We start from the raw sequence: 27341 nt of genomic DNA, 5'->3' as shown, positions 1-27341 counted from the left end.
GCCTCCGCCAGGGGTTCTGTGGCTAGCACAAAAAGGAGTGGGGAAAGTGAACAGCCCTGTCTACTACCTCTAAAGAGTGGGAATGTGGCTGACATCATGCCATTAGTTGTGATCTTGGCTTGCGGTTTATAGTATAACGTTTTAACCCAGTTGACAAATGAAGGACCAAGGTTAAAGTTGAATAGGTATGGCCACTCCAGCCTATCAAAGGCCTTTTCAGCATCTAGAGATACTGCTATACTAGGATCTCTCCTCACACTGGCCATGTGAATTACGTTGAATAACCTGCGCAAATTATTGGTGGAGGATATTTTCTGTATAAAGCCTGTTCGATCGGTGTTAATCAGGTTTGGAAAATATTGTCCTAATCTATTAGCCATCACCTTAGAAATCAATTTATTGTCGGCATTGAGGAGCGAGATCGGCCTATAGGAAGAACATTGTAACTGTTATAATAGCCGTGGAAAAGGAGTCCGGTAGACTCTGCGTCTCAGCAGCTAAATTTAGAACATCCATCAAGAGAGGAATAAGCAAATCCTTAAACTCCTTATAAAACTCTGGGGGAAAGCCATCGTCTCCTGGTGATTTGCTGGATTGTAGAGAGGAAATTGCCTTTTCGATTTCTGTTTTTGTAAAGGGGCGATCTAGTTCTTTTTGGTCTTCCTGTGTGAGGAGTGGTAGTTCAATAGTTGTCAGAAATGTGTCTATCATTGCTGGTTCTGTTCCACCAGAAGTGTATAACTTAGAATAGTATTGTTTAAATGAATCATTAATCTCTTCCGGGTTGTGAGACACTTGACCGTTCTGTGTTTCAATAGAGTTGATGGTTCTCGAATTCTCCTCAGCTTTTATCTGCAAAGGCCAAGACTTTGTGTGTCAAGTTCCCCAATTCATACTATCTTTGCCTAGTTCTAAGAATAGTCTTTTCAGTTTTGTAAGTAGTTAGGGTATTATATTTTAGTTTTTTATTCACCAACGAGCGGTATGTTTCTTTAGAGCCAGATTGTTGGTGTTCTTTTTGTAATAATAGGATTTAATTCTCTAATTCATTCAACTCAGTAGTGCATTTTTAAGACCTTTGGTATAAGAAATGATTTGACCCCTAAGAAAGGCCTTTAATGTATCCCAGAGTACAAAACTATCGGGAGAGGACGGACAGTTTGTTTCACAGAAACTTAATTTGGTATCTGATAAATTGACAAAATTCTGTCTGTTTCAAAAGAGTTGGATTTAGGCACCATCTATAAGTCCCTTGAACTCCATCTGGCATCCAAACAGAAAGTGTGAGGGGAGAATTATCTGAGATAGTTCTGGATAAATACTCAGTTTCTAGAACTCTATGGGTTACCTGTGCTGATAGGAGAAAATAATCAATCTGGGTAAGAGAGTTATGCGGGCAGGAGTAGAATAAGTAATCCCTATTTTATGGGTGGAGCTGTCTCCATATGTCTTTCAAATGTAAGTCTTTCATAAATGATAGACTGCATTTGGCTGATTTAGTCATTGAGGTTGTTTTAGTTGAGGATCTATCCAGAATTGTATCCAGACAAAAATTAAATTCGCCCCCAACTAAATGTGTTCCCTGAAATACTGCTACCTTGAGGAATATATACATTTATTTAAATTGACTGATTTCCTTATAAACTGTAACTCCGTAAAGTCGTTCATGTTTTCGATCAGTATACATTAAACTTGTTGGTGTTTCCTTATTTACAATATCTTAGTTAACTCACTTTATGTGAGGGATCGGTGAAACTCAGCCTAAAGTGTCCCCACTTGTGCTGATGAATAGCTAGTTTTTCGGTGGCACAGCTGGGTTAGAAGCTTCAGGTGGGCAGTCATGTGTGTTTGCGAGGCAGACGTCCTGTGTTCGAGCCGAATTGAGCGTAAGTGATACTCTAAGCAAGCAGCGTGACATACTGTACATAATGTCATACCAGTCACACACATACATACAGTTGATGTTGGAAGTTTACATACACCTTAGCCAAATACATTTAAACTCAGTTTTTGACAATTCCTGACATTTAATCCTAATAAAAATGCCCTGTCTTAGGTCAGTTAGGATCACCACTTTATTTTAAGAATGTGAAATGTCAGAATAATTGTAGAGAGAATGATTTATTTCAGCGTTTATTTATTTCATCACATTCCCAGTGGGTCAGAAGTTTACATACACTCAATTAGTATTTGGTAGCATTGCCTTTAAATTGTTTAACTTGGGTCAAACGTTTCGGGTAGCCTTCCACAAGCTTCACACAATAAGTTGGGGGGAATTTTGGCCCATTCCTCCTGACAGAGCTGGTGTAACTGAGTCAGGTTTGTAGGCCTACTTGCTCGCACACACTTTATCAGTTCTGCCCACAATCTATAGGATTGAGGTCAGGGATTTGTGATGGCCACTCCAATACCTTGACTTTGTTGTCCTTAAGCCATTTTGCCACAACTTTGGAAGTATGCTTGGGGTTATTGTCCATTTGGAAGACCCATTTACGACAAGCTTCAACTTCCTGACTGATGTCTTGAGATGTTGCTTCAATATATACACATACTTTTCCTACCTCATGATGCCATCTATTTTGTGAAGTGCACCAGTCCCTCCTGCGGCAAAGCACCCCTACAACATGATGCTGCCACACCCGTGCTTCACGGTTGGGATGGTGTTCCTCGGCTTGCAAGCCTCCCCCTTTTTCCTCCAAACATAACGATGGTCATTAAGGCCAAACAGTTTTATTTTTGTTTCCTCAGACCAGAGGACATATCTCCAAAAAGTACGATCTTTGTCCCCATGTGCAGTTGCAAACCGTAGTCTGGCTTTTTTATGGCGGTTTTGGAGCAGTGGCTTTTTCAATAATGAGTGGCCTTTCAGGTTATGTCGATATAGGACTCGTTTTACTGGGGATATAGATACTTTTGTATCTGTTTCCTCCAGCATCTTCACAAGGTCCTTTGCTGTTGTTCTGGGATTGATTTGCACTTTTCGCACCAAAATACGTTCATCTCCAGGAGACAGAACGCGTCTCCTTCCTGAGCGGTATGATGGCTGCGTGGTCCCATGGTGTTCTTACTGCGTACTATTGTTTGTACAGATGAACGTAGTTCCTTCAGGCGTTTGGAAATTGCTCCCAAGGATGAACCAGACTTGTGGAGATGTGCAAATATTTTTCTGAAGTCTTGGCTGATTTCTTTTGATTTTCCCATGGTGTCAAGCAAAGAGGCACTGAGTTTGAAGGTAGGCCTTGAAATACATCCACAGGTAGACCACCAATTAACTCAAATTATGTCATTTAGCCTAACTTAAATTTTCTGGAATTTTACAAGCTCTTTAAAGGCACAGTCAACTTAGTGTATGTAAACTTCTGACCCACTGGAATTGTGATACAGTGAATTATAAGTGAAATAATCTGTCTGTAAACAATTGTTGGAAAAATTACTTGTGTCAAGCACAAAGTAGATGTCCTAACCAACTTGCCAAAACTATAGTTTGTTTACAAGACATTTGTGGAGTGGTTGAAAAACGAGTTTTAATGACTCCAAACTAAGTGTATGTAAACTTCCGATTTCAACTGTGTGTACCAGCTCTTTACGCAAACTTATCTGTTTGACTGTGCTTGTCTGGCTTTCCACGTGCCAACTGTTTCACTATTATTGTTGCCCTTCTTTAGGGAGCAGAAGCGGACGGCCCACCCTGGTTGTCATCTTAAGGTCTTTGCAGACTGTATGTCAGATTCAGGCTTTTATGATTATCACATCACACGCGATGTTACCAAGTATGCATCTTAGAAATAGTTTTCACATATAAACAAACGTTATGCCTGAACTCAGAATCAGATAGGCTTCCCCCAAATAACATGGTAGAATGTCAATGTCAATTTCAGGTGTGTCGTGTAAACAACATTATTAGGGACATCGTTCTTCTTGCACAGCATGTAGGCTAAGCGTTTAAATCAAACCTTTATATTCATCTGACTATTCACAATAAACATATTATTGTGTGCATACTCTGTGCCGGCCATGTTCCTATTGGTTAGTCACCGGGATCTGACACTGCTAGAACTTTGTCATAGCCTACGACCACACGTAGCGGTACTTAATCGGCAGACATTGAACCGGTCACACTGACCTTGGAGTGAGAGAGACATAAGGTCAGATCTTGTGGAACACACACACATTCACACACACTAGGCTATTGCGCTGACTTGCATATGTCAACTCTATCCGTCTGGCTTCATGATGTTTGAATAGATATAAGGGTCAAATGAGTTCTCTGTAAGCTTTTGGATGTGTCCTTCTGAATAGACTGAGAGGTAGAGAGGTGAAGGGGGTGGGGTGGGTCCTTCAATCTGAGCCGAATTCAGTTCAATCATGGCATGAATTGGAAATGTGCTTCCTATGGCACCTGAAAGTCGAATGAAAGGGTAGACATGTTTTTCATCCATTAACAAATTAGCCTAGATGACATCGCTCCTCTAGAGTCGTGTTCATTAGAGCGCGTATTTTCTTATTGGGGGTTTAGGTAGGACCCATCCTGCTTTCTTCATTTTGGGGCCTAATGAACACCTTGATTCCCCTCCTGTTTTCTTTGTGTTAGCTATAGGAGCAGTAATCTGGTCTAGGCCTATTTAATTTGTCTTCCTGAGGAGTGGGAAGGAAGAGGATTAGTTAATCCAGGGCTTTTCTTGTTGTGGATCATGTACTTTTGTTAAACTACTCCTTTCCTGCCTAGTAGTATCTAGAGATGGATGTAGTAGTCTCTCTCTGCCTCTTCAGGCAGATATATGATTTCTTTCTGAATTCCTCCTGACCCAAGAAGACTTTTTCCCCCTCTGATTTTTTATTGTTGTGCAGACTGCTGATCACTTCCCTACTCTCTCTCTCCCCCATGCAGTCACTCCTCGTGGCCTGTTATGACTGAGAGGCTGCCATCATGATTGGAGGATTGTTCATCTACAACCACAAGGGGGAGGTGCTGATCTCCCGCGTCTACCGTGATGACATAGGGTGAGTCCACAGAGTAGTGTTGCATGGTATACCGAAACTTCAGTCATTTTTCCATTAAAAAAATGAAACGGTTCGGTACTAACATTTTTGTTACGTTCTGTACTTCTGTCAAATGTCTCACGTGATTGAGAGGATCAATTCTGTCGATCAGCGCATCCCCTTTATAGCGTGAAGAGCAAAGTGCATGCTCCACTTAGTCATTCATTGCGAGGTTGTCTGGGCGGCATTGTTAGCTCCCCACTAATGTTGCACAAACACTTGAATAATGCAAAACATGTAGAAATGTTGAGACTGTTAATTACTGTTCGCAAAACAATGTCCATACAGATTATAACAGTAGCTTTCTGCATTAATTGTGGGCTTACTTTCCTTGTTAGCTTACATCTGAATTCACTATCCTAGTACCCAAAAAATACTGATTTCAAAGCTATTTGTCATCAAAAACTTTATAAATTAACTTAGTCTCCCTTGCCACCAAAAACTCATTCATTTCATTGTCTCCCTCGCCTCCGTCGGATTTCTACTAGATTCCATAACCACATTCTGCCTTGCGAATGACGTCTTTACTTTGTTCGAGACCGTGCACACTTTTATAAAAGAGATTGCTTCTTCTATGCAAATGTTTTTGATCAGTACAATAAAATAATATGTTCTCCTAGCAGTTGACAGTAAAATAAGTCCTTAATGGCAGTGAATATTTCTCATCTGTAGCCCCATGAAACCGTCTAATACAACCTCAATAACTCAATGCATGCACACACTCCTATTGAATAATAAGCATTTACCTGTATTGTGAATAGACCTAGGCAACATCTTGATTTACCCAGTTTATCAATAGATTTACCCTATCACCATTGTTATTTTAGTAGTTTGATTGGTCAAAACATATTCAAATTGATTGTATGATTTGTATAATTGATTAATTAATGCATACAGTGACTTCAGAAATTAGTTACAGCGTGAATTTAAAATGAATTACATTTAGATTTAGTGTCACTGATTGTGTCATTTTGTGTCACTACACACAATACCCCATAATGTCAAAGTGAAATTATGTTTTTAGAAATTTGTACAAATTAATAAAAATGAAAAGCTGAAATGTCTTGTCAATAAGTATTCAACTCCTTTGTTATGGCAAGCCTAAATACGTTCAGGAGTTAAAATGTCCTTATCAAGTCACATAATAAGTTTGCATGGATTTAATAATACTGTTTAACATAACATTGAATGTAACCCACACATATGTAAGGTCCCTCAGTCTAGCAGTGATTTTCAACCACAAAGACCAGGGAGGTTTTCCAATGCCTCGCAAAGAGGGGGACCTATTGGTAGATGGGTAAAAATAAATCAATGTGTAGTTTACTAAGACAATGGTTTGACGGTGAAGTGGACATAATCGGTCTTCATATCCTGAAGGAAAGAAATGATCTCACTACAATACATGTTAATAGAAAGTTAGCAAAAATAGACAAGATCTTGCTACCATTGACAGGAAAATACCTGTCCATTTGTGGAAAGATCGCCTTTATTAACTCTTTAGTCATATCCCAGTTTACTTACTGTATTTGTTTATGGCCCTGCCTCACAACTTGTTTCTTAAATTATATGAGCAAAAAATATACAATTTTATTTGGAATGGCAAGCCAGACAAAATTTTACGGGCCTATTTATATAATGAATATGAATTCGGAGGGCAGAAATTATTAAATATTAAAGCATTCGACCTCTCACTAAAGGCTTCAGTCATACAAAAGTTATACTGAAATACGAACTGGTTTTCTAGTAGTTTAGTAAGAAAGGCTCACCCCGTGTTCAAGAATGGCCTTTTTCCCTTTTTTCAGATTACAAACTCTAACTTTCGGTTATTTGAAATGAAGTCATCTCAAAAAATATCATTATTTTTAAAACAAGCCATAGAAAGTTGGTTTTAATCCCAGTTAAAATGTACTAATTGATGAAAAAAAAATATATATATACTTTGTAGGTTTCATTTTTGTAAATTATATCATGAATAGGACTGGTGAAGTTGTCACACATGCAGCTAATTAAAATATATGGAAATGTCTGCTCTACCCAAAATTACAACAAACTAATTGCAGCATTACAGCAAAAATGGAAGAGGCAAGTGGAAGGAGGAGAACGTAAGGAACTGTCGGCCCTGCATTAAAGACCAAAATTGGTTAAAGATAATTGTGATAAATAAAAAAGTATACCAGTTTGACAGATGTGCCATACAGATTGCAAAATAGTTGGGAAGAGATTTTCAGGGCACATGGTTTATGAACAGCACCTGATTCAGAATCATTAGATCATTTGTTTTGGTCGCAGGTTCAAGAATGGCTGAAGGATTGCCACATTTACCCTGAGTTAACTCTGCAAATAGCACTACTGGGTGATCTGAAAAGTCATAGTCAATCAATCATTTGATATGTATAAGCTGGAAGTAGAAGCCTAAGTGGTGTTGTCCATCAGTTTACTCCAATAGGGGAGGGGTGGTATTGTTATGGGAAAATAATAAAGGAAAATACACTACATAACCAAAAGTATGTGGACACCTGCTCATCATACACCTCATTCAAAACTCATGTTCATTAATATTAATTTGCTACTATAACAGCCTCCACTCTTCTGAGAAGGCTTTCCATTAGATGTTGGAACATTGCTGCGGGGACTTGCTTCCATTCAGCCACAAGAGTATTAGTGAGGTTGGGCACTGATGTTGGGCGATTAGGCCTGGCTTGCAGTCGGCATTCCAATTCCTCCCAAAGGTGTTCGATGGAGTTGAGGTCAGGGCTCTGTGCAAGCCAGTCAAGTTCTTCCACACTAATCTCGACAAACCATTTCTTAATGGACCTCGTTTTGTGCACGGGGGGATTGTCATGCTGAAACAGGAAAGGGCCTTTCCCAAACTGTTTCCACAAAGTTGAAAGCACGGAATCCTCCAGAATGTCATTGTATGCTGTAGCGTTAACATTTCCCTTCACTGGAACTAAGGGGCCGAGACCAAACCATGAAAAACAGCCCCAGACCATTATTTCTCCTCCACCAAACTTTACAGTTGGCACTATGCATTCGGGCAGGTACTGTTTTCCTGGCATCCGCCTAACCCAGATTCGTCTGTCGGACTGCCAGGTGGTGAAGCGTGATTCTTCACTCCAGAGAACGCGTTTGCATGTCTTCAGAGTCCAATGCCGACGCTTGGTATTGCGCATGTTGAATGTTTAAAACCATGACTAGAGAGACTCAACGAATACAGCAAAGGGCTGCTGTTCTTGTTTACGTTGGTATTCAGCACTGTCGAGACTTTTTTCATTAACGGCTTGTCTTTTTTTAATGTCAAGGAATATTTCACTTTCTCTACTCATAGGAGTAACAACATGAATTGGTGCATGAGGCAGAAATAATGCAGTGTGACTTGAGTTTCACCATCAGCTGAAAGATGGTGTTCCCTTTTCTCTGCGGAGGGAGGGAGAGCGGAGGGACGGTGAGTCGGGTGAGAGGCAGCGACACCGCTGCTCCTTCCTTCCCCTCAGACTGACCATCAGATGCAGACCATCAGTCCAGTAAAAAAAATAAAAAAATATTATGCTCACTTAGCTGGGTCTCAGAAGATATACAACAAATGATCTATTACCAGTTTGATCATATACATATATTTTTTCAATATAATTTCAAAATGGTGTAATCTTTATTTAACTAGGCAAGTCAGTTAAGAAGAAATTCTTATTTACAATGACGGCCTACCCCAGCCAAACCCGGACGATGCTAGGCAATTGTGCGCCGCCCTATGGGACTCCCAATCACGGCCGGATGTGGTACAGCCTTTAGTTTTATTAGTTTTTAATTACCTAAAACAATAATTATCCACCTCACGGTTCAGCTGTCGGAGATTTGAGCACTGAATGCATCCGGGCATTGCATGCATAAGCCTATAGGCTTCGGCGTCCACTGTACAATATTAATTAAAAAATATATATATATGAAGAGAAGCTTAAGCCTAGACCCAGAGAGTTAGATATATGCCGGCGGCATGCTACGACACCAACATGCATTTTAATGAGTGAGCTGGACATGAGATGAGTTCAGATTGGTCTGCCATGTAGCATGCTATAACATGGGTCAGTATGTGTAGGTAAAAGATCAAGTAGTAGAACTACATAAGTGTTGCTCTCCACTTTCTGGAGGACCGAGTTTTGAAATCAGGGGAATTAGAGTATGATAGCTAAGGAGATGGAGAAAATTCTGGCGTTTGATTGCAAATATGCAGATGGAGTCGAAAAGAGAACACAGCAGGCTATTGTATGAAACACCTGTCTCCGGATTACATCTTCAAACTAAGGGCAACCGTGGCATTCGTGACAGAGAGGGAGAAGCGTCGATCCATGTAAGATAGTCTAGCACGCTACATTTTCAGATGTTACATGTTTCTAATTTTGTCAGAATGTAATTTTCATTTCAAGTTAAAGAGTACCGTTAGCTAGCTAGCTAACGTTAGCTGGCTGGCTCGCTAGCTAACGTTACGTGTATGATCTGTGTAGTAATATTATTTGTATCTCAAAGCCATTTGCATTGCTAGTTATAGCCTAATGTAAGCTAGCTAACATTGGACCTGGTTGGTTAGCTACCTGCAGGCTCATGCAGGTTAGTAACATTATGAGTTGGGATTATGGTTCATTGTTTAGCTAGCTAGCTACATGTCTAAACAAAAGACTCCACTATGCAAGTAACCATTTCAATCGAATATTCATGATGTCACTGCGACAACTGTCAATAGACGTAGCTGGTAAATTTGTTCAGACTATCTACTTCGATTTCAGAGCACTCTCGTCTGAGTGTGCCAGAGCACAGAATAAATGACGATTTTACGAACCCTCAATACCCGTTGAATATGGCTGGTGTAAACGTTGGCAAAAAAGCGTAATTAAATTGTTCCCAGCAGTACAGTTGCAGTCACCAACATTCTGGATAACATAAAAACAGCCTAACCAGCTCTGCTAGGGTGAGTAATGTTCAGTGAGCTGTTCTCTCATTTGTGTCTGGAAGTAGCTAGCAAGTTAGCCAACGTTAGCCAGTTAGCTTGGATGCCTGACTGCTGTTGTTGGGTCAGAACGCTCGGAGTTTACGAACGCCCAGAGGCACACTGGCACTCTAAATTAAATTTACGAACACACCTGTAGTATAAACCAGCCTTTAGTCTTGAAATCTTTGGTTGTTTAGTACATGGCCTCACATGTGAATCCTTAAAGAGATGGTTGGGGCTAAACCTTAAGAGGATGTGAACGATGCTGAATGGGTGTAGACAAAGAAGAGCTCTCCAGTAGGTGTACTAAAACATAAGATTATCAACTTTCAAAGCAGAATTCTTTTCCCATTGTTCCTCAACTGTAGTGTATGATATACCATTTTCTAGCTCTGAGTTTCTACTTTTATCCAATGTAAAGAACGCAATTTCAAATGTAGCTACATATGTCAAATCGAGCCGGTCAGTCAAAATTAAAGGTAAAATACACTGCATTTCAAACAGTCAGCATCTAATGAATTCAGGGCGTGTGAAGTTATACCTAGGCTAAATATAAGCCTTCCACAACCATAAGACCCAATAATTTAATAATTTATTTTATCAAAATAGTTTTACCTGCTTTTTGTTGTTGTTGCAATAATAATAATAAATAGCCATTTTTTGTTACAAATTTAACTAGAACCATGCATAATGCACATTGCACACAACTTCTTGTAGCATGCAATAGAAAATGAACACAGGTCTCATCAAGCCCGCGTGCTAATGATTAGCCAGCTAATCTTTATATTTCAAGGTTAGCCAACTTGGATCTATTTGCTAGCTAACAAAGTTGACCAGTTGAATTGTTATGAACACACCCTACTGTCTGTCTTCGACTGTTTGAAAAGCATGTTAGCCTGTCCACTTCCTTCAGATGTTGAAATCAAGTGGCCTACCTTATTTCTCAGAATGAGAACGATTTGACAATTTCTTATATAATTGTGTTTTATGCTTATTGCACATTTATAAAACATAGACTACACAGCTAGTTTAACAGTTTTTGGCTAAAATACCAGCTCAATTCCGTGGTTTGCAAACTGTGCAAATTTTCCACAATCAATGTTCATTGATACTCTCGTTTCAGTAGTGTCTCCTCTGTGCTCAATTTGAGTAGTTGAGACATAAAAAAGGTATAGTTAGAAAATAACTTGTCCTCTATTACAGTAAAATAATGTCTCAATGTGTTTTGGTGTCCATATGACCGATTCTGTTCGACCAAACCTCAAATAAAACCCTTGATCTCTCAACTTTGTTGGCATGAGAGGCAAGCGGAGGGACTTGGTGTGTGTAAACCATAGCGGAAGAGGCGAAGCAAGAGGTTTCACTCACGTTAAAATCTGTCCAAAATAAGGCCAATGTTTTTTTGGGGACCTAAAGCCTGCCTTCCCGCCCTTCCCGGTCAGTCTTTCTGACAACGACTCCCATTGTTAGTGCAGAGATGTGCATCTCTTCATTATATACAGATCTCTGGATACCTAGTCAGTTGCGCAACTGAATGCATTCAACCGAAATGTGTCTTCCGCATTTAACCCAACCTCTGAATCAGAGAGGTGCAGGGGGTTGTTGTTAGCAACTGCCTTGCTCAATGGCAGAACGGCAGGTTTTCCCATCTTGCCGGCTCGGGGATTTGAACAAGTGACCTTTTAGTTACTGGCCCAACGCTCTTAACCGCTAGTCTATCTGCCGTACCTGGTGCACACAGCACAGAGGAGTGAAAGGGACGGGACCAAAAATACAACACGAGAACAAGCAGACATAAACGTTCATAAAAACGAAAAAATTCCAAAACCTTGATTCTCGCAATACAGGCATTTGGAATAGTGCGCAAAAACATACATTTGAATTAATCAAATTAATTCTATATATCGCCCAGCCCTAGGTGTGTTCAGTAGGATATAGGCCCAAAACACTTATATCGGCTTTGCTTGAATTGCCCTGCCATTGCATGGCTATATGATCCCACTGGTAATAGATCAGTTGTTGTATTACTTGTCAGGCACAGCTGAGTGAGCATACATTTTAATAATTCATTTATTTTTTATTTTACTGGGCTGATGGAGCCTGCATCTGATGGTCAGTCTCAGTGGAGGGAGAGAGCAGCAGACTGAGGTGGCGCCTCTCAACATCCCTCCGCTCTCCCTTTCCTCCGCTGATACTGACCGGAAAGGGACCATCTGGTGACTTGGTGAAACTCAAGTCGCACCACATTATTTCTATAGTGATTTGCTCTCTGGGCCTGCCGCGCACAGTGCAGCTAAATCGGATGCACCTACCGCCAACAGTGCGAGATAAAAAAAGAAAAAATAGGAATGCAAGGTTTATCGTTTTTTTTTTTTACAGAAATGTATGGTGATTGACTAGGAATGCCTTGGAGAGCGACCGGTTGGTGACCACTGATCGGCCACATTGCACAGTAGCCTGCATTTGGCCGTATCAACATTCATCTCATCTTTGTCCACTACAATTAAAAAATTTGTCCACACGGAGGACATTCCAGGCTATAGGCATATTTTTTTCGTATTTTTATTTTGCGCACAAGGAGTGAGAGAATGGTGCTGAAGCACGAAATTGGGATGCCGGCGACAATTGTATTTATTTTTATCGGCCAAAAGCCGGCAGTTGCCAGCTAATGGAAACCCTGGTGCGCCCGCCATTCGTGTGTCTCTCTAACCCTCTGCCCTGATGTCTCTATCCCCATCTTCATTCTCCACCTCCTTTTCCCTCTTCTGCTCCTCCTCCTCCTTGTCTTTTGTGTTTCTGTCCACCCTTTTTGCTGGTGCCATTTCTCTCCTTGTCCATCATCTTATCCATTGGATACTGTAGGAATAGGTAAGATGATGTGCTTGCTTGGCAACTGATTATCTCCTGACTGAAGTGTCTTGCCGGCATGCAAGCTGCATTGACAACTCCCTATTAAAGCCTGTTTTCTTTTTCTCCAGGTGTAAGCTTGCCGTTTCCTTTCTTCTGTATATCTCATGGTCTTCTATTTTTCCTCTTTCACTCTCCCCCTCTTTGACTTTCAATTATCTCATATCTTTACTTGCTTAATACAGTGAAATGCCTCTAAACACTCTCTGTTCCTCTTCCGTGTGTGTGCTTGCCGCTCACGGTCTAGCTTTCGAACGTCTCTAACGACCCCCTCCTTTTCTTTTCTGTATTTGTGTATCCAGGCGCAACGCGGTGGATGCGTTCCGCGTGAACGTGATCCACGCGCGGCAGCAGGTGCGCTCGCCGGTCACCAACATCGCCCGCACCAGCTTCTTCCACGTCAAGCGCTCCAACATCTGGCTGGCGGCGGTCACCAAGCAGAATGTCAACGCCGCCATGGTGTTCGAGTTCCTCTACAAGGTACATGTATTGGCGTTGTATGTATTGGCCGGAGCGGTCACATTTTCTGAAGTTAACTATCTGATTTGATCTGATCTTTAAGATGTGCGACGTCATGACGGCCTACTTCGGCAAGATCAGCGAGGAGAACATCAAGAACAACTTTGTGCTGATCTACGAGCTGCTGGACGGTAAAGGAAGCCTTTTCTGTTGCCGCTCTTTGTGGCTATCACTCTTTTTTCCCCCTGGCTCTTTTTCCCTCTGGAAAGAGTCGTCTTGAAAGAGTAGAGCTGATGTATCAGTCGTCTATTGTTGCTACTCTGTGTGTGTGTGTGTGTGTGTCTCTGTTAGGGATTTCTGGATAGTCGAAATACATGTTTTAAATATTATATATATTTTTTTCACTTCAATGGGGGCTTGCTCGCGCTCTCAGGAAAGAGCCAGTGCACTCTGCTTGTTGTTTTAACAGAAGGGTGGGGGAGGTTCGGAAGAGGAGCAGGGGCCTGTGTGTGATATGGAGGAAGAACAAAAGAGGAAGTAGCCACACCAGCTTGCGCCAAGTTAGACAAAAGTATTACTGCGATTATCTATCATCTCATCTGGTAGTGCCTGTCTTCACTGCATCAAATCGATGTTAAGAAGCTAGCTACACTAGCCAGCTAAGTTAGCCAGCTTGCAACTTTTGAATACTCTCACAAGTAATCGAATACTAAATAGGTTCTGATGTTTGAATAACTGTGCCCATCCCTAGTGTATGTGTGTGTGTGTGTGCGCTCAATTGCGGCGTGTCATTTCCCCCCTCTGTTTACAACCACCTAACAAACTTTACAGGAATTCCACACGACCGCCATGCCACATGCTGAAGTGGTTCTCTTGTGCCACAGTCAGCCTTTCTGCTGTGCTGTCGTTTTTTTAGGTTTAGACTTTTGTGACTTTTAAGTGAGAAAATCTAAACCTAAAAAAAATATAGCGCCGGCAGATGTCTACGTGTGACGGTGACAGACATTGCGTGCAGACTTGCTAATATCCACTCAAGAAATTGGTGAAATTAATATGATTGCTTTCAAAACATTTCTTTTTAAGGGATTTTCCGATTTTTTTTTCATTGAACAGATAGTGAGATAGGATGATAGTGGGGAAAGATGGAGGCCAGTAGGCCAGATTATAACCTATGCCCACGCAGTAGACGTGTGCCAGATGCTGCGGCCTTACCTCTAAACCAGCCAGGACACGTTGGTTTTCTTCAGGTGAAGAGCGATATGCAGAACATGTTTTGAAAACATACAAGTACCACTTTCTTCTGACCTATGATGTGATGATGTTTGGGGAAGACGGCTATGTGTTTATGAAAGAGGGTAACTGTTCTAGGGCTGTCCCCGACAAAAAAAAAATCTTGGTCCACCGAAAAAGTAGTCTGTTCTTTCAACCAATCGATCTTAAAAAAATGTAAACGTGTGTTTTTCCATATATAGACACACCCTATGTGTTTTAGGAAAATCAACTGTATGCAGTGAGCTTGTCTGATTCTTTAAGCTTACGATTTGATGAAATAAGACAAATGCCTCAATAGGGCGCCAGATATCTAGATAAGCAGAAGAGAAAAACCTGACCCAACTATTCTTCTCCCGCTCCTGCTGGCTTTCACAGATTCTGCCGTTACTCTCCTGAAGTTGCTAGTAAATAGACTACATGGCAACCTACTCGGAAACCTTTCTCATGTGTAATGCCAATTTATTTGACAATTTCTACCGATCTGCGTGCTAGTTATAGTTTTCATATGCACATTTTCAGTTTCATTTAATTTATAATAATGTCTTCATATCTCAAAATAATTTTCATGTTAATCAAAATTCTATCCAAATCTAAATGAAAATGATACAAATATTGCCATTGCCAACTATGTAAAAATAGCCTACATAAAGCCAACAAATAAAAACATTTCAGCCTGTAGGTAGAAAATATTCTGATAAAAATAAATATCCTATAAATCACATTGGCTACACATGGCCTGTCTGCAACCAACTTGAAACATTGTATAAACTATTAACTTGGGTCAGGCTTCACTAGCGAACTTGCAACATTATATAAAATATTCTGGGTCCTCAGAGTTTTCAGCGCACAGACACAGCTTTAGGCTATTTGCGCAAGGGATAAGAAGCAGTGCTTGACTTGGGCATTAGCTCACCGGAGCTGAGTACCGGCACCTCAAATGTTCCACTGATTGAGCTCCTGTTCCTCTTATAGAATATTTGCTCAAAAGTATTGTGGAGCTCCTGCACCTAAATACACTGCTCAAAAAAATAAAGGGAACACTTAAACAACACAATGTAACTCCAAGTCAATCACACTTCTGTGAAATCAAACTGTCCACTTAGGAAGCAACACTGATTGACAATAAATTTCACATGCTGTTGTGCAAATGGAATAGACAAAAGGTGGAAATTATAGGCAATTAGCAAGACACCCCCAAAAAAGGAGTGATTCTGCAGGTGGTGACCACAGACCACTTCTCAGTTCCTATGCTTCCTGGCTGATGTTTTGGTCACTTTTGAATGCTGGCGGTGCTCTCACTCTAGTGGTAGCATGAGACGGAGTCTACAACCCACACAAGTGGCTCAGGTAGTGCAGTTCATCCAGGATGGCGCATCAATGCGAGCTGTGGCAAAAAGGTTTGCTGTGTCTGTCAGCGTAGTGTCCAGAGCATGGAGGCGCTACCAGGAGACAGGCCAGTACATCAGGAGACGTGGAGGAGGCCGTAGGAGGGCAACAACCCAGCAGCAGGACCGCTACCTCCGCCTTTGTGCAAGGAGGAGCACTGCCAGCGCCCTGCAAAATGACCTCCAGCAGGCCACAAATGTGCATGTGTCTGCTCAAACGGTCATAAACAGACTCCATGAGGGTGGTATGAGGGCCCGACGTCCACAGGTGGGGGTTGTGCTTACAGCCCAACACCGTGCAGGACGTTTGGCATTTGCCAGAGAACACCAAGATTGGCAAATTCGCCACTGGCGCCCTGTGCTCTTCACAGATGAAAGCAGGTTCACACTGAGCACATGAGCACATGTGACAGACGTGACAGAGTCTGGAGACGCCGTGGAGAACGTTCTGCTGCCTGCAACATCATCCAGCATGACCGGTTTGGTGATGGGTCAGTCATGGTGTGGGGTGGCATTTCTTTGTGGGGCCGCACAGCCCTCCATGTGCTCGCCAGAGGTAGCCTGACTGCCATTAGGTACCGAGATGAGATCCTCAGACCCCTTGTGAGACCATATGCTGACACATGCACATTTGTGGCCTGCTGGAGGTCATTTTGCAGGGCTCTGGCAGTGCACCTCCTTGCACAAAGGCGGAGGTAGCGGTCCTGCTGCTGGGTTGTTGCCCTCCTACGGCCTCCTCCACGTCTCCTGATGTACTGGCCTGTCTCCTGGTAGCGCCTCCATGTTCTGGACACTACGCTGACAGACACAGCAAACCTTTTTGCCACAGCTCGCATTGATGTGCCATCCTGGATGAACTGCACTACCTGAGCCACTTGTGTGGGTTGTAGACTCCGTCTCATTCTACCACTAGAGTGAGAGCACCGCCAGCATTCAAAAGTGACCAAAACATCAGCCAGGAAGCATAGGAACTGAGAAGTGGTCTGTGGTCACCACCTGCAGAATCACTCCTTTTTTGGGGGTGTCTTGCTAATTGCCTATAATTTCCACCTTTTGTCTATTCCATTTGCACAACAGCATGTGAAATTTATTGTCAATCAGTGTTGCTTCCTAAGTGGACAGTTTGGTTTCACAGAAGTGTGATTGACTTGGAGTTACATTGTGTTGTTTAAGTGTTCCCTTTATTTTTTTGAGCAGTGTATAACAGTACCAGCACCCAAAATGAGTACCGGAACCTATTTCAGTCCAAGTCAAGCACTGATAAGAAGTAATCAGGTAGGCCTGTTAATGACATTTCCAATGGATCAGAGCAAAGCTGTCATCAAGGCAAAGGGTGGCTACTTTGAAGAATCTCAAATATAAAATATTTATTTGATTTGTTTCACACTTTTTTGGTTACTACATGATTCCATATGTGTTGTTTCATAGTTTTGATGTCTTCGCTATTATTCTACAATGTAGAAAATAGTAAAAATAAAGAAAAACCCTTGAATGAGTAGGTGTGTCCAAACTTTTGACTGGTACTGTATTTGTTTGTTACTGCTCGACTAAAATAATCTTGGTCGACCAACAGCCCAACTACCAAACAATCAACCTGTCGAGTATTTGGGCTCAGCCGAATTGTTCGAAACAACCCTCTCCTCCCCTGCAACCCTTTCCCAGATCGTCGCTCATGTTCAATACAGTCTCTGAATTTACCTGGTCAAATAACGGTTACATAAAACAAGATGGTGTTTCTTTGTGAGCCCATCTGGTGAGCTCATAGCAGAAGTGTGTGGTCTCACGGTCCCCTTGTCCGTTGTAGAGATCCTGGACTTTGGCTACCCTCAGAACTCGGAGACTGGCGCACTGAAGACCTTCATCACTCAAACGGGCATCAAGAGCCAGGTGGGAACTATGACAATTTTTTAAAGATATCTCTCATATCCAGTTTGGACTGCGTGGTAATCACACAGTAGTATACCTTTTCAGCTGTTGATGTTGGGCATGAGGGATGGCTCCAGTCAGAGCTGATGATATTGTTTAATTGGTTGTAGACTTGTGTAATGTCTTTTTCTCTCTCTCGCTTGCTCTCTCGCTCTCTTTCTTCTCTCGCTCTCTTTCTTCTCTCTCTCTCTCTCTCTCTCTCTCTCTTTTGATGTGCTCCGTGGCTGCCATTTTATCGCCTGGTCATGTCATTCTCCAGCACCATATGAGTACTCTCACTTTTGATTGGTTGTTTAAAGGCAGACTCAACTGTTTTACATCTTGCACAGCTTGGTGACTGTCTCCTTACGGATATCAAATCAAATGCTATTTGTCACATGCGCCGAATACAACCTTACAGTGAAATGCTTACTTACAAGCCCTTATTAAAACCTCTCTGGGATAGGGGTCCGGTGAAACTGGAGAGCGTGCAATTCAAATAAATAATCATAAAAATTATGAATATTAAACATTTAAGTACATACAAGTGTTTTATATCGGTTGAAAGCTTAAATTCTTGTTAATCTAACTGCACTGTCCAATTTACAGTAGGCTTTACAGCAAAGCATGCCATGCGATTGTTTTTCCACCGGCACAGGTTTCATAAATTCACAAATAGCGATTAAATATTCACTTACTTTTTCAAAATTTTCCTCTGATTTGTCATCTAAAGGGTCCCAGCTATAACATGTAGTGTCGTTTTGTTAGATAAAATCCTTATTTTTATCCCAAAAGGTCTGTTTAGTTGGCACCATTGATTTGAGTAATCCACTCGTTCAACATGCCAAGATAAGAATCCGAAAATCTACCCCTAAACTTTGTTTCAACAAGTTAAAATACGTTTCTATTAACTCCTCAGATACCCTAAAATGTAATCAAACTATAATACGGAAAGAATTATGTTCAATAGGAATCCGATTTTAGCAGGTGCGCGTTGTCTTCATGGCGCTCGCACACACAAATTTCCAAGTAGGTGTCCTTGTACTAAAACTCATTATTCTTACTCGTTTTGGAAGAAACAAGCCTGAAACCTTGAACAAAGATTACTGACACCCAGTGGAAGTCATGGGAATTGCATCCTGGGAGGTAGATTTCATTATTTCCCTGTACTTTCCATTGTAAGAGCATGGGCTCTCAAAAAAAAGAAAAAAGTCATTTTTTCTTTGGATTTTCTCCTACCATATCTATTGTGTTATAGTCTCCTACATTATTTTAACATTTCTACAAACTTCAAAGTGTTTTCTTTCCAATGGTACCAATTATATGCATATCCTGGCTTCAGGGCCTGAGTAACAGGCAGTTTACTTTGGGCACGTTAGTCAGGTGGAAATTGAGAAAAATTGACCCTAGCCTGAAGAAGTTTTAACCAACAATGCAGTTTTCAGAAAAATACAAAAAAAAGATAAATAAAAGTAACAAATAATTAAAGAACAGCAGTAAAATAACAATAGCGAGGCTATATACAGGGGGTACTGGTACAGAGTCAGTGTGCAGGGGCACCGGTTAGTCGTGGTAATTGAGGTAATATGTACATGTAGGTAGAGTTATTAAAAGTGACTATGTATACATAATAATAGTAGCAGCAGCGTAAAAGGGGGGGGGGGGGGGGGGCAATGCAAATAGTGTGGTTAGCCATTTGATTAGATGTTCAGGAGTCTTATGGCTTGGGGGTAGAAGCTGTTTAGAAGCCTCTTGAACCTAGACACTGGTACCGCTTGCCGTGCGGTAGCAGATAGAACAGTCTATGACTAGGGTGGCTGGAGTTTTTGACAATTGCCATACCAGGCAGTGATGCTCTCAACCTGCTCCACTACAGCCCCGTCAATGAGAATGGGGGCGTGCTCGGTCCTCCTTTTTCGGTAGTCCACAATCATCTCCTTTGTCTTGATCACGTTGAGGGAGAGGTTGTTGTCCTGGCACCACACGGCCAGGTCTCTGACCTCCTCCCTATAGGCTGTCTTGTCGTTGTCGGTGCCCCCGCACACTGACTGTTGTGTCATCGGCAAACTTAATGATGGCGTTGGAGTCATGAGTAAACAGGGAGTACAGGAGGAGACTGAGCACGCACCCCTGAGGGACCCCTGTGTTGAGGATCAGCATCCAGAGGGAGGTGTTTAGTCCCAGCGTCCTTAGCTTGGTGATGAGCTTTGAGGGCACTATGGTGTTGAATGCTGAGCTGTTGGATAGCATTCTCACATTTACATTTTTTATTTATTTAACTAGGCAAGTCAGTTAAGAACAAATTCTTATTTATAATGACGGCGTACCAGGGAACAGTGGGTTAACTGCCTTGTTCAGGTGCAGAACAACATATTTGTACGTTGTCAGCTCAGGGATTCGATCCAGCAACCTTTCAGTTACTGGCCCAACACTCTAGCCACCGCTAGGTGTTACATAGGTGTTCCTTTTGTCCAGGTAAGAAAGGGCAGTGTGGAGTGCAATAGGGATAGCATCATCTGTGGATCTGTTGGGGCGGTATGCAAATTGGAGTGGGTCTAGGGTTTCTGGGATATTAGTGTTGATATACACTGCTCAAAAAAATAAAGGGAACACTAAAATAACATCCTAGTGAATGAAATATTCTTATTAAATACTTTTTTCTTTACATAGTTGAATGTGCTGACAACAAAATCACACAAAAATTATCAATGGAAATCAAATTTATCAACCCATGGAGGTCTGGATTTGGAGTCACACTCAAAATTAAAGTGGAAAACCACACTAATGGCTGATCCAACTTTGATGTAATGTCCTTAAAACAAGTCAAAATGAGGCTCAGTAGTGTGTGTGGCCTCCACGTGCCTGTATGACCTCCCTACAACGCCTGGGCATGCTCCTGATGAGGTGGCGGATGGTCTCCTGAGGGATCTCCTCCCAGACCTGGACTAAAGCATCCGCCAACTCCTGGACAGTCTGTGGTGCAACGTGGCGTTGGTGGATGGAGCGAGACATGATGTCCCAGATGTGCTCAATTGGATTCAGGTCTGGGGAACGGGCGGGCCAGTCCATAGCATCAATGCCTTCCTCTTGCAGGAACTGCTGACACACTCCAGCCACATGAGGTCTAGCATTGTCTTGCATTAGGAGGAAACCAGGGCCAACCGCACCAGCATATGGTCTCACAAGGGGTCTGAGAATCTCATCTCGGTACCTAATGGCAGTCAGGCTACCTCTGGCGAGCACATGGAGGGCTGTGCGGCCCCCCAAAGAAATGCCACCCAACACCATGACTGACCCACCGCCAAACCGGTCATGCTGGAGGATGTTGCAGGCAGCAGAACGTTCTCCACGGCGTCTCCAGACTCTGTCACGTCTGTCACGTGCTCAGTGTGAACCTGCTTTCATCTATGAAAAGCACAGGGCGCCAGTGGCGAATTTGCCAATCTTGGTGTTCTCTGGCAAATGCCAAACGTCCTGCACGGTGTTGGGCTGTAAGCACAACCCCCACCTGTGGACGTCGGGCCCTCATACCACCCTCATGGAGTCTGTTTCTGACCGTTTGAGCAGACACATGCACTTTTGTGGCCTGCTGGAGGTCATTTTGCAGGGCTCTGGCAGTGCTCCTCCTGCTCCTCCTTGCACAAAGGCGGAGGTATCGGTCCTGCTGCTGGGTTGTTGCCCTCCTACGGCCTCCTCCACGTCTCCTGATGTACTGGCCTGTCTCCTGGTAGCGCCTCCATGCTCTGGACACTACGCTGACAGACACAGCAAACCTTCTTGCCACAGCTCGCATTGATGTGCCATCCTGGATGAGCTGCACTACCTGAACCACTTGTGTGGGTTGTAGACTCCGTCTCATGCTACCACTAGAGTGAAAGCACCGCCAGCATTCAAAAGTGACCAAAACATCAGCCAGGAAGCATAGGAACTGAGAAGTGGTCTGTGGTCACCACCTGCAGAACCACTCCTTTATTGGGGGTGTCTTGCTAATTGCCTATAATTTCCACCTGTTGTCTATTCCATTTGCACAACAGCATGTGAAATTTATTGTCAATCAGTGTTGCTTCCTAAGTGGACAGTTTGATTTCACAGAAGTGTGATTGACTTGGGAGTTACATTGTGTTGTTTAAGTGTTCCCTTTATTTTTTTGAGCAGTGTATATGTCACCAACATATTGCTAAGTCCAACTTTACATATTGAGTTATCATTACAAATTATCCTTGTGAAAATGTTTCAGGCATAACAATCTGGCATTCTCTTTTTCTCTCTCTCCTACTGTTCGTGCCTCTCTCTCTCTCCCCTATCTCTGTCCATCCTTCTTTTTTCCCTCACTGTCCTTTTACTTTCTTCTCTTTCTGTCCATCCCTCTTCTCTTTCCTCCTTCTTGTCCTTTTCCTGTATCCTCTTTCTGTCAACCTTTTTTTCTCTACTCCTCTCTATCCTTTTCCTCCTGCTCTCCTCCCTGTCCTTTTCTCCCTCTCCTCATTGTATTTTTCCTTTATCTCCTCTATGTCAACCACTTGTTTCTCTCCCCTCTCTGTCCCTTTCCTTTTTCTATCTCTGTCCCATCCCTCATTTTCCCCCTATCTCTGTCCACCAGTCCAAGGAGGAGCAGTCTCAGATCACCAGTCAGGTGACTGGGCAGATCGGTTGGCGTCGCGAGGGCATCAAGTACCGTCGCAACGAGCTCTTCCTGGATGTGCTGGAGAGCGTCAACCTGCTGATGTCTCCACAAGGTAATACCGATGTGTGTCGAGTTTGTTTTGCAGCAAGGACATTGTAACGCTGCTGTACTGAAACAAATCAACAAAGACAAACGTATACTAGACTCGGGTCTTGGGCCTTGAGTTAATACATTTTATTGGACATGTTTAAAATGCATATAGAGGTGACTCATTCATGTGAGGACAACACTAATTACATGAAAAATTATAGAGAATAAAAAAAAACAATGAAGTCTATTGACTTATTTCCATTATGGTCCTCGTTATCATGTGGGCAACAAGAATGGACAGTTTGGGCAAGACTGGCTGTGCATTGGGCACTTCAAAGGCACTTCAAATTCAATACAATTGGAAAATACATACAATACAGTGATCTCCAAAAGTATTGGGACAGTGACACACTTTTTTTTTTTTTTGGCTCTGTACCCCAGCGCTTTGGATATGAAATGGTACAACGACAGACTGGTTGAAGTGCTGACTGTCAGCTTTAATTGGAGGGTATTTTAATCCATATCGGGTAAACCCTTTAAATTATATATATACTTTTTTACATAGTCCACCCAATTTAAAGGGACTGAAAGTATTGGGACAAATTCACTTATGTGTATTAAAGAGGTCAAAAGTTTCAAGTTTGTGACTACAAACTTGTTTGATGCATTTTCTGTTTGTTTTGGTTGTTTCAGATTATTTTGTGCCCAATAGAATTTTATGGTAAATGTATTGTAAATAAGAATAGAATCTGTTTCTAAACACTTCTACATTAATGTGGATGCTGCCATGATTACGGATAGTCCTGAATGAATGAGAAAGTATCATACCACTAAGACATGCTAACCTCTCACCATTAGAATAGCATGGTAGGTTAGCATTTTTTTTGTGGGGGGGGGTGATAATTGTGCGTCTCACTTTCTCACTCATCATTATTCACTATCTGTAAACATGGTAGCATCCGCATTAATGTAGAAGTGTTTAGAAAAGTATTCTATTCTCATTTACAATAAAAGGGACTCTGAAATGACAAAATACATTATTTAACTTTCATTTACATTTGGCATAAAATAATCTGAAACGCAACCAAAACAAACAGCAAATGCAACAAGTTGTAGAGTCACTAGGTTGATGTAATTATTGAATATTAGGAATATGGGACCAAATACTAAATTTTTGCTTACTTTAATACACATATAAGTGAATTTGTCCCAATACTTTTGGTTCCCTCAAATGGGGGATATGTACAAAAAGGGCTGTAATTTCTAAATGGTTCACCCAATATGGATGAAAATGACTGTCTGCACTTTAACCTCATAGTCATTGTATCGTTTCAAATTCAAAGTGCTAAAGTGCAGAGCCAAAATAACAAAAAATGTGTCACTGTCCCAATACTTTTGGAGCTCACTGTATTTACACACTATACAGTCACCTAGACTAGACAAGGTCAGTGATCTCCAATGATCTATCAAGTTTCTTTAAGTGCAGTCGCCAAACCATGAAGTGCTATGATGAAACTGGTTGTCATGAGGACCGCCACAGCAAAGAAAGACCCAGAGTTACCTCTGCTGCAGAGGATAAGTTCATTAGAGTTACTAGCCTCAGAAATTACAGCCCAAATAAATGCTTCACAGAGTTCAAGTAACACACATCTCAACATCAACTGTTCAGAGGAGACTGCGTGAATCAGGCCTTCATGGTTGAATTGCTGCAAAGAAACCACTACTAAAGGACACCAATAAGAAGAAGAGACTTGCTTGGGCCAAGAAACATGAGCAATGGACATTAGACCAGTGGAAATCTGTCCTTTGGTCTGATGAGTCCAAATTTGAGATATTTGGTTCCAACCGCCGTGTCTTTGTGAGACACAGAGTAGGTGAACGGATGATCTCCACATGTGTGGTTCCCACCGTGAAGCATGGAGGAGGAGGTGTGATGTGTGGGGGTGCTTTGCTGGTGACACTGTCAGTGATTTATTTAGAATTCAAGACACACTCCAGGCTGTGTAAGGGCTATTTGACCAAGAAGGAGAGTGATGGAGTGCTGCATCAAATGACCTGACCTCCACAATCACATGACCTCAACCCAATTGAGATGGTTTGGGATGAGTTGGACCGCAGAGTGAAGGAAAAGCAGCCAACAACTGCTCAGCATATGTGGGAACTCCTTCAAGATTGTTGGAAAATCATTCCCCATGAAGCTGGTTGAGAGAATGCCAAGATTGTGCAAGCTGTCATCAAGGCAATGGGTAGCCACTTTGAGGAAGCTAAAATATTAAATATATTTTGATTTTACACTATTTTTGTTTAACTCTTTTTTGGTTACTACATGATTCCATGTGTGTTATTTTATAGTTTTGATGTCTTCACTATTATTCTACAATGTTGAAAATAGTAAAAATAAAGAAAAACCCTTGAATGAGTAGGTGTGTACAAACTTTTGACTGGTACTGTATATAATTTTTGCATTGTAGTTTCAGAAAATGTCCACAATATATCTGCAGTAATAATGGAATGATAGTGTTTCACAGTATTACTTATCCGACAGAGCGATTTCCACTAGATAACACAGCCAGAAAGTCAGACGGCGGGAGAAATCAATAGGCCAATATCACAGCAAATCATTCCTGCAGATTTATACTGAACAAAAATATAAACGCAACATCATGTCCCATGTTTCATGAGCTGAAATAAAAGATCCCAGAAATGTTCCAAATGCACAAAAAGCTTATTTCTCTACATTTTTGTGCAGAAATCTGTTTACACTGTAACTCAGTAAAATCTTTGAAATTGTTACATGTTACGTTTCTATTTTTGGTTCAGTATATTATGGAAAGAAGGTGCTCAACCGACGTGAGAAGAGGTGCAACCTACAAATGTGTAGACGTCATTGGGTGGGCGGGAGAAGGCTCGCTCGCCATTAAAAATACCTCGTTTTATTAGACAAGTTTAAAAGTTTGACGTTTCGATAAGTTCATATAGGGCATGGGGAGGAGAATTAGGGAGAAAACTCCTCCGCTGGTGATGCTAATGGGACACAGTGTGGTAGACACTGCAGGTTAGTGCTCAGAGTGTGCTGTGCTGTGGTCAATGTCTCCACCTAGTGATAAAATACAGAAGTGAAACCAGTAAACCACAATTGGAAAACCGGACAAGCTTTTTGTCAACTGCAGTAGGTGTAATTGACATATAAGCACTACTATGTAATATATGTTGAATATGGTGGGTATTGAAAAATAAACAACAGGGCTAAGCAAAACTAGGGACAACAGCAGTAAACATCAACAACGTAGGCAAAGAAGTCTAACAGCTGGTTTGGACAACAGTTAGTGAGCTAGTAAGCTCCCTCCATGTGTAAACAAGTAGTACAAATAGGGGGGTTGTCACTGGACCAACAAAGGGACCTTCGATGTTTGTCAAGTGCTGTAGGAAGTTGTGCTCTAGGAACATCCATGAGTTTACTTTCAGCTTGATTTAACCATGTCTGATTGTAGCCCTTTGCTCTGAATCTTTCTTCTGTTGAATGTGCTTTAACTCATGGATGTTCTTAGAGTACAACTACTGAGAAAGCCCACGAGCCCTAGAGCCAGACCTCCTATCCAACTGGTCACTACCTACAGCCCACAAAGTCCAGAACTACTAGGCATCATTAAAAGCAGTTGGCATATTCTACGCTCAGACTCGGCTCTAGGTAATACATTTCAGCAGTCTCCTGCGGCTGCCTACCGTAGAGCTAAAAATATTAAAGACAGTGTTGTCCGATCCGACATCAGCCAAGGCGCAAACAAGACCAGCCTCCCCCCGGCAACTACAAGTGTGCCAGTACACAAAACATATGAAAAGTTTCTCACACCCCAGATCGGGTCGAGACATAAAAATCAAAAGTACCATCAATTGTAATTATCGCGATGGGATCTATGGGATTCGCTGCCCGTGCAGCTTATTTTACATAGGAGAAACTTCAAGGGAGTTACACACACCAGCTCTGACGCTCATCGAATATGGCAGGGCTTGCAAAACATTACACACCAGAAAGGGAAGCACAGCCGAGAGCTGCCCAGTGACACGAGCCTACCAGACGAGCTAAACTACTTCAATACTCGCTTCAAGGCAAATAACACTGAAACATGCATGAGAGCACCAGCTGTTCCGGGCGACTGTGTGATCACGCTCTCCGCAGCCGATGTGAGTAAGACCTTTAGACAGGTCAACATTCACAAGGCCGCAGGGCCAGACGGATTACCAGGACGTGTACTGCGAGCATGCGCTGACCAACTAGCAAGTGACTTCACTGACATTTTCAAGCTCTCCCTGTCCGAGTCTGTAATACCAACATGTTTTAAGCAGATCACTATAGTGCCTGTGCCCAAGAACACTAAGGTAACCTGCCTAAATGACTACCGTCTTGTAGCACTTACGTCTGTAGCCATGAAGTGCTTTGAAAGGCTGGTCATGGCTCACATCAATACTATCATCCCAGAAACCCTAGACCCACTCCAATTTGCATACCGCCCCAACTGTCACGCCCTGACCTTAGAGAGCCTTTTTATGTCTCTATTTGGTTTGGTCAGGGTGTGATTTGGGGTGGGCAGTCTATGTTTTATTTTCTATGTTTCTTTAGTTCTATGTTTTGGCCGGGTATGGTTCTCAATCAGGGACAGCTGTCTATCGTTGTCTCTGA

The 27341-nt window shown here is 42.0% G+C and overlaps 1 protein-coding gene across 2 annotated transcripts in view; it reads left to right on the top strand.

The window, feature by feature from the left end:
• Positions 1-27341, top strand: part of LOC120018455 (AP-2 complex subunit mu-like) — a 42580-nt gene that overhangs the window by 5179 nt on the left and 10060 nt on the right. For both annotated transcript variants that reach the window (XM_038961667.1, XM_038961669.1), the window contains exons 2-6: positions 4889-5001; positions 13231-13408; positions 13491-13578; positions 17849-17931; positions 22550-22685. In XM_038961667.1, the coding sequence (XP_038817595.1) occupies positions 4928-5001; positions 13231-13408; positions 13491-13578; positions 17849-17931; positions 22550-22685 (559 nt within the window). In that variant the 5' untranslated portion in view covers positions 4889-4927. The remainder of the gene's footprint in view (positions 1-4888; positions 5002-13230; positions 13409-13490; positions 13579-17848; positions 17932-22549; positions 22686-27341) is intronic.

This window comes from Salvelinus namaycush, chromosome 23, assembly GCF_016432855.1.
Source record: "Salvelinus namaycush isolate Seneca chromosome 23, SaNama_1.0, whole genome shotgun sequence".
In the NCBI taxonomy this organism is placed as follows: domain Eukaryota; kingdom Metazoa; phylum Chordata; class Actinopteri; order Salmoniformes; family Salmonidae; genus Salvelinus; species Salvelinus namaycush.
The sequence above is the reverse complement of the archived record's forward strand: the minus strand, read 5'-3'. Positions and strand labels throughout refer to the sequence as shown.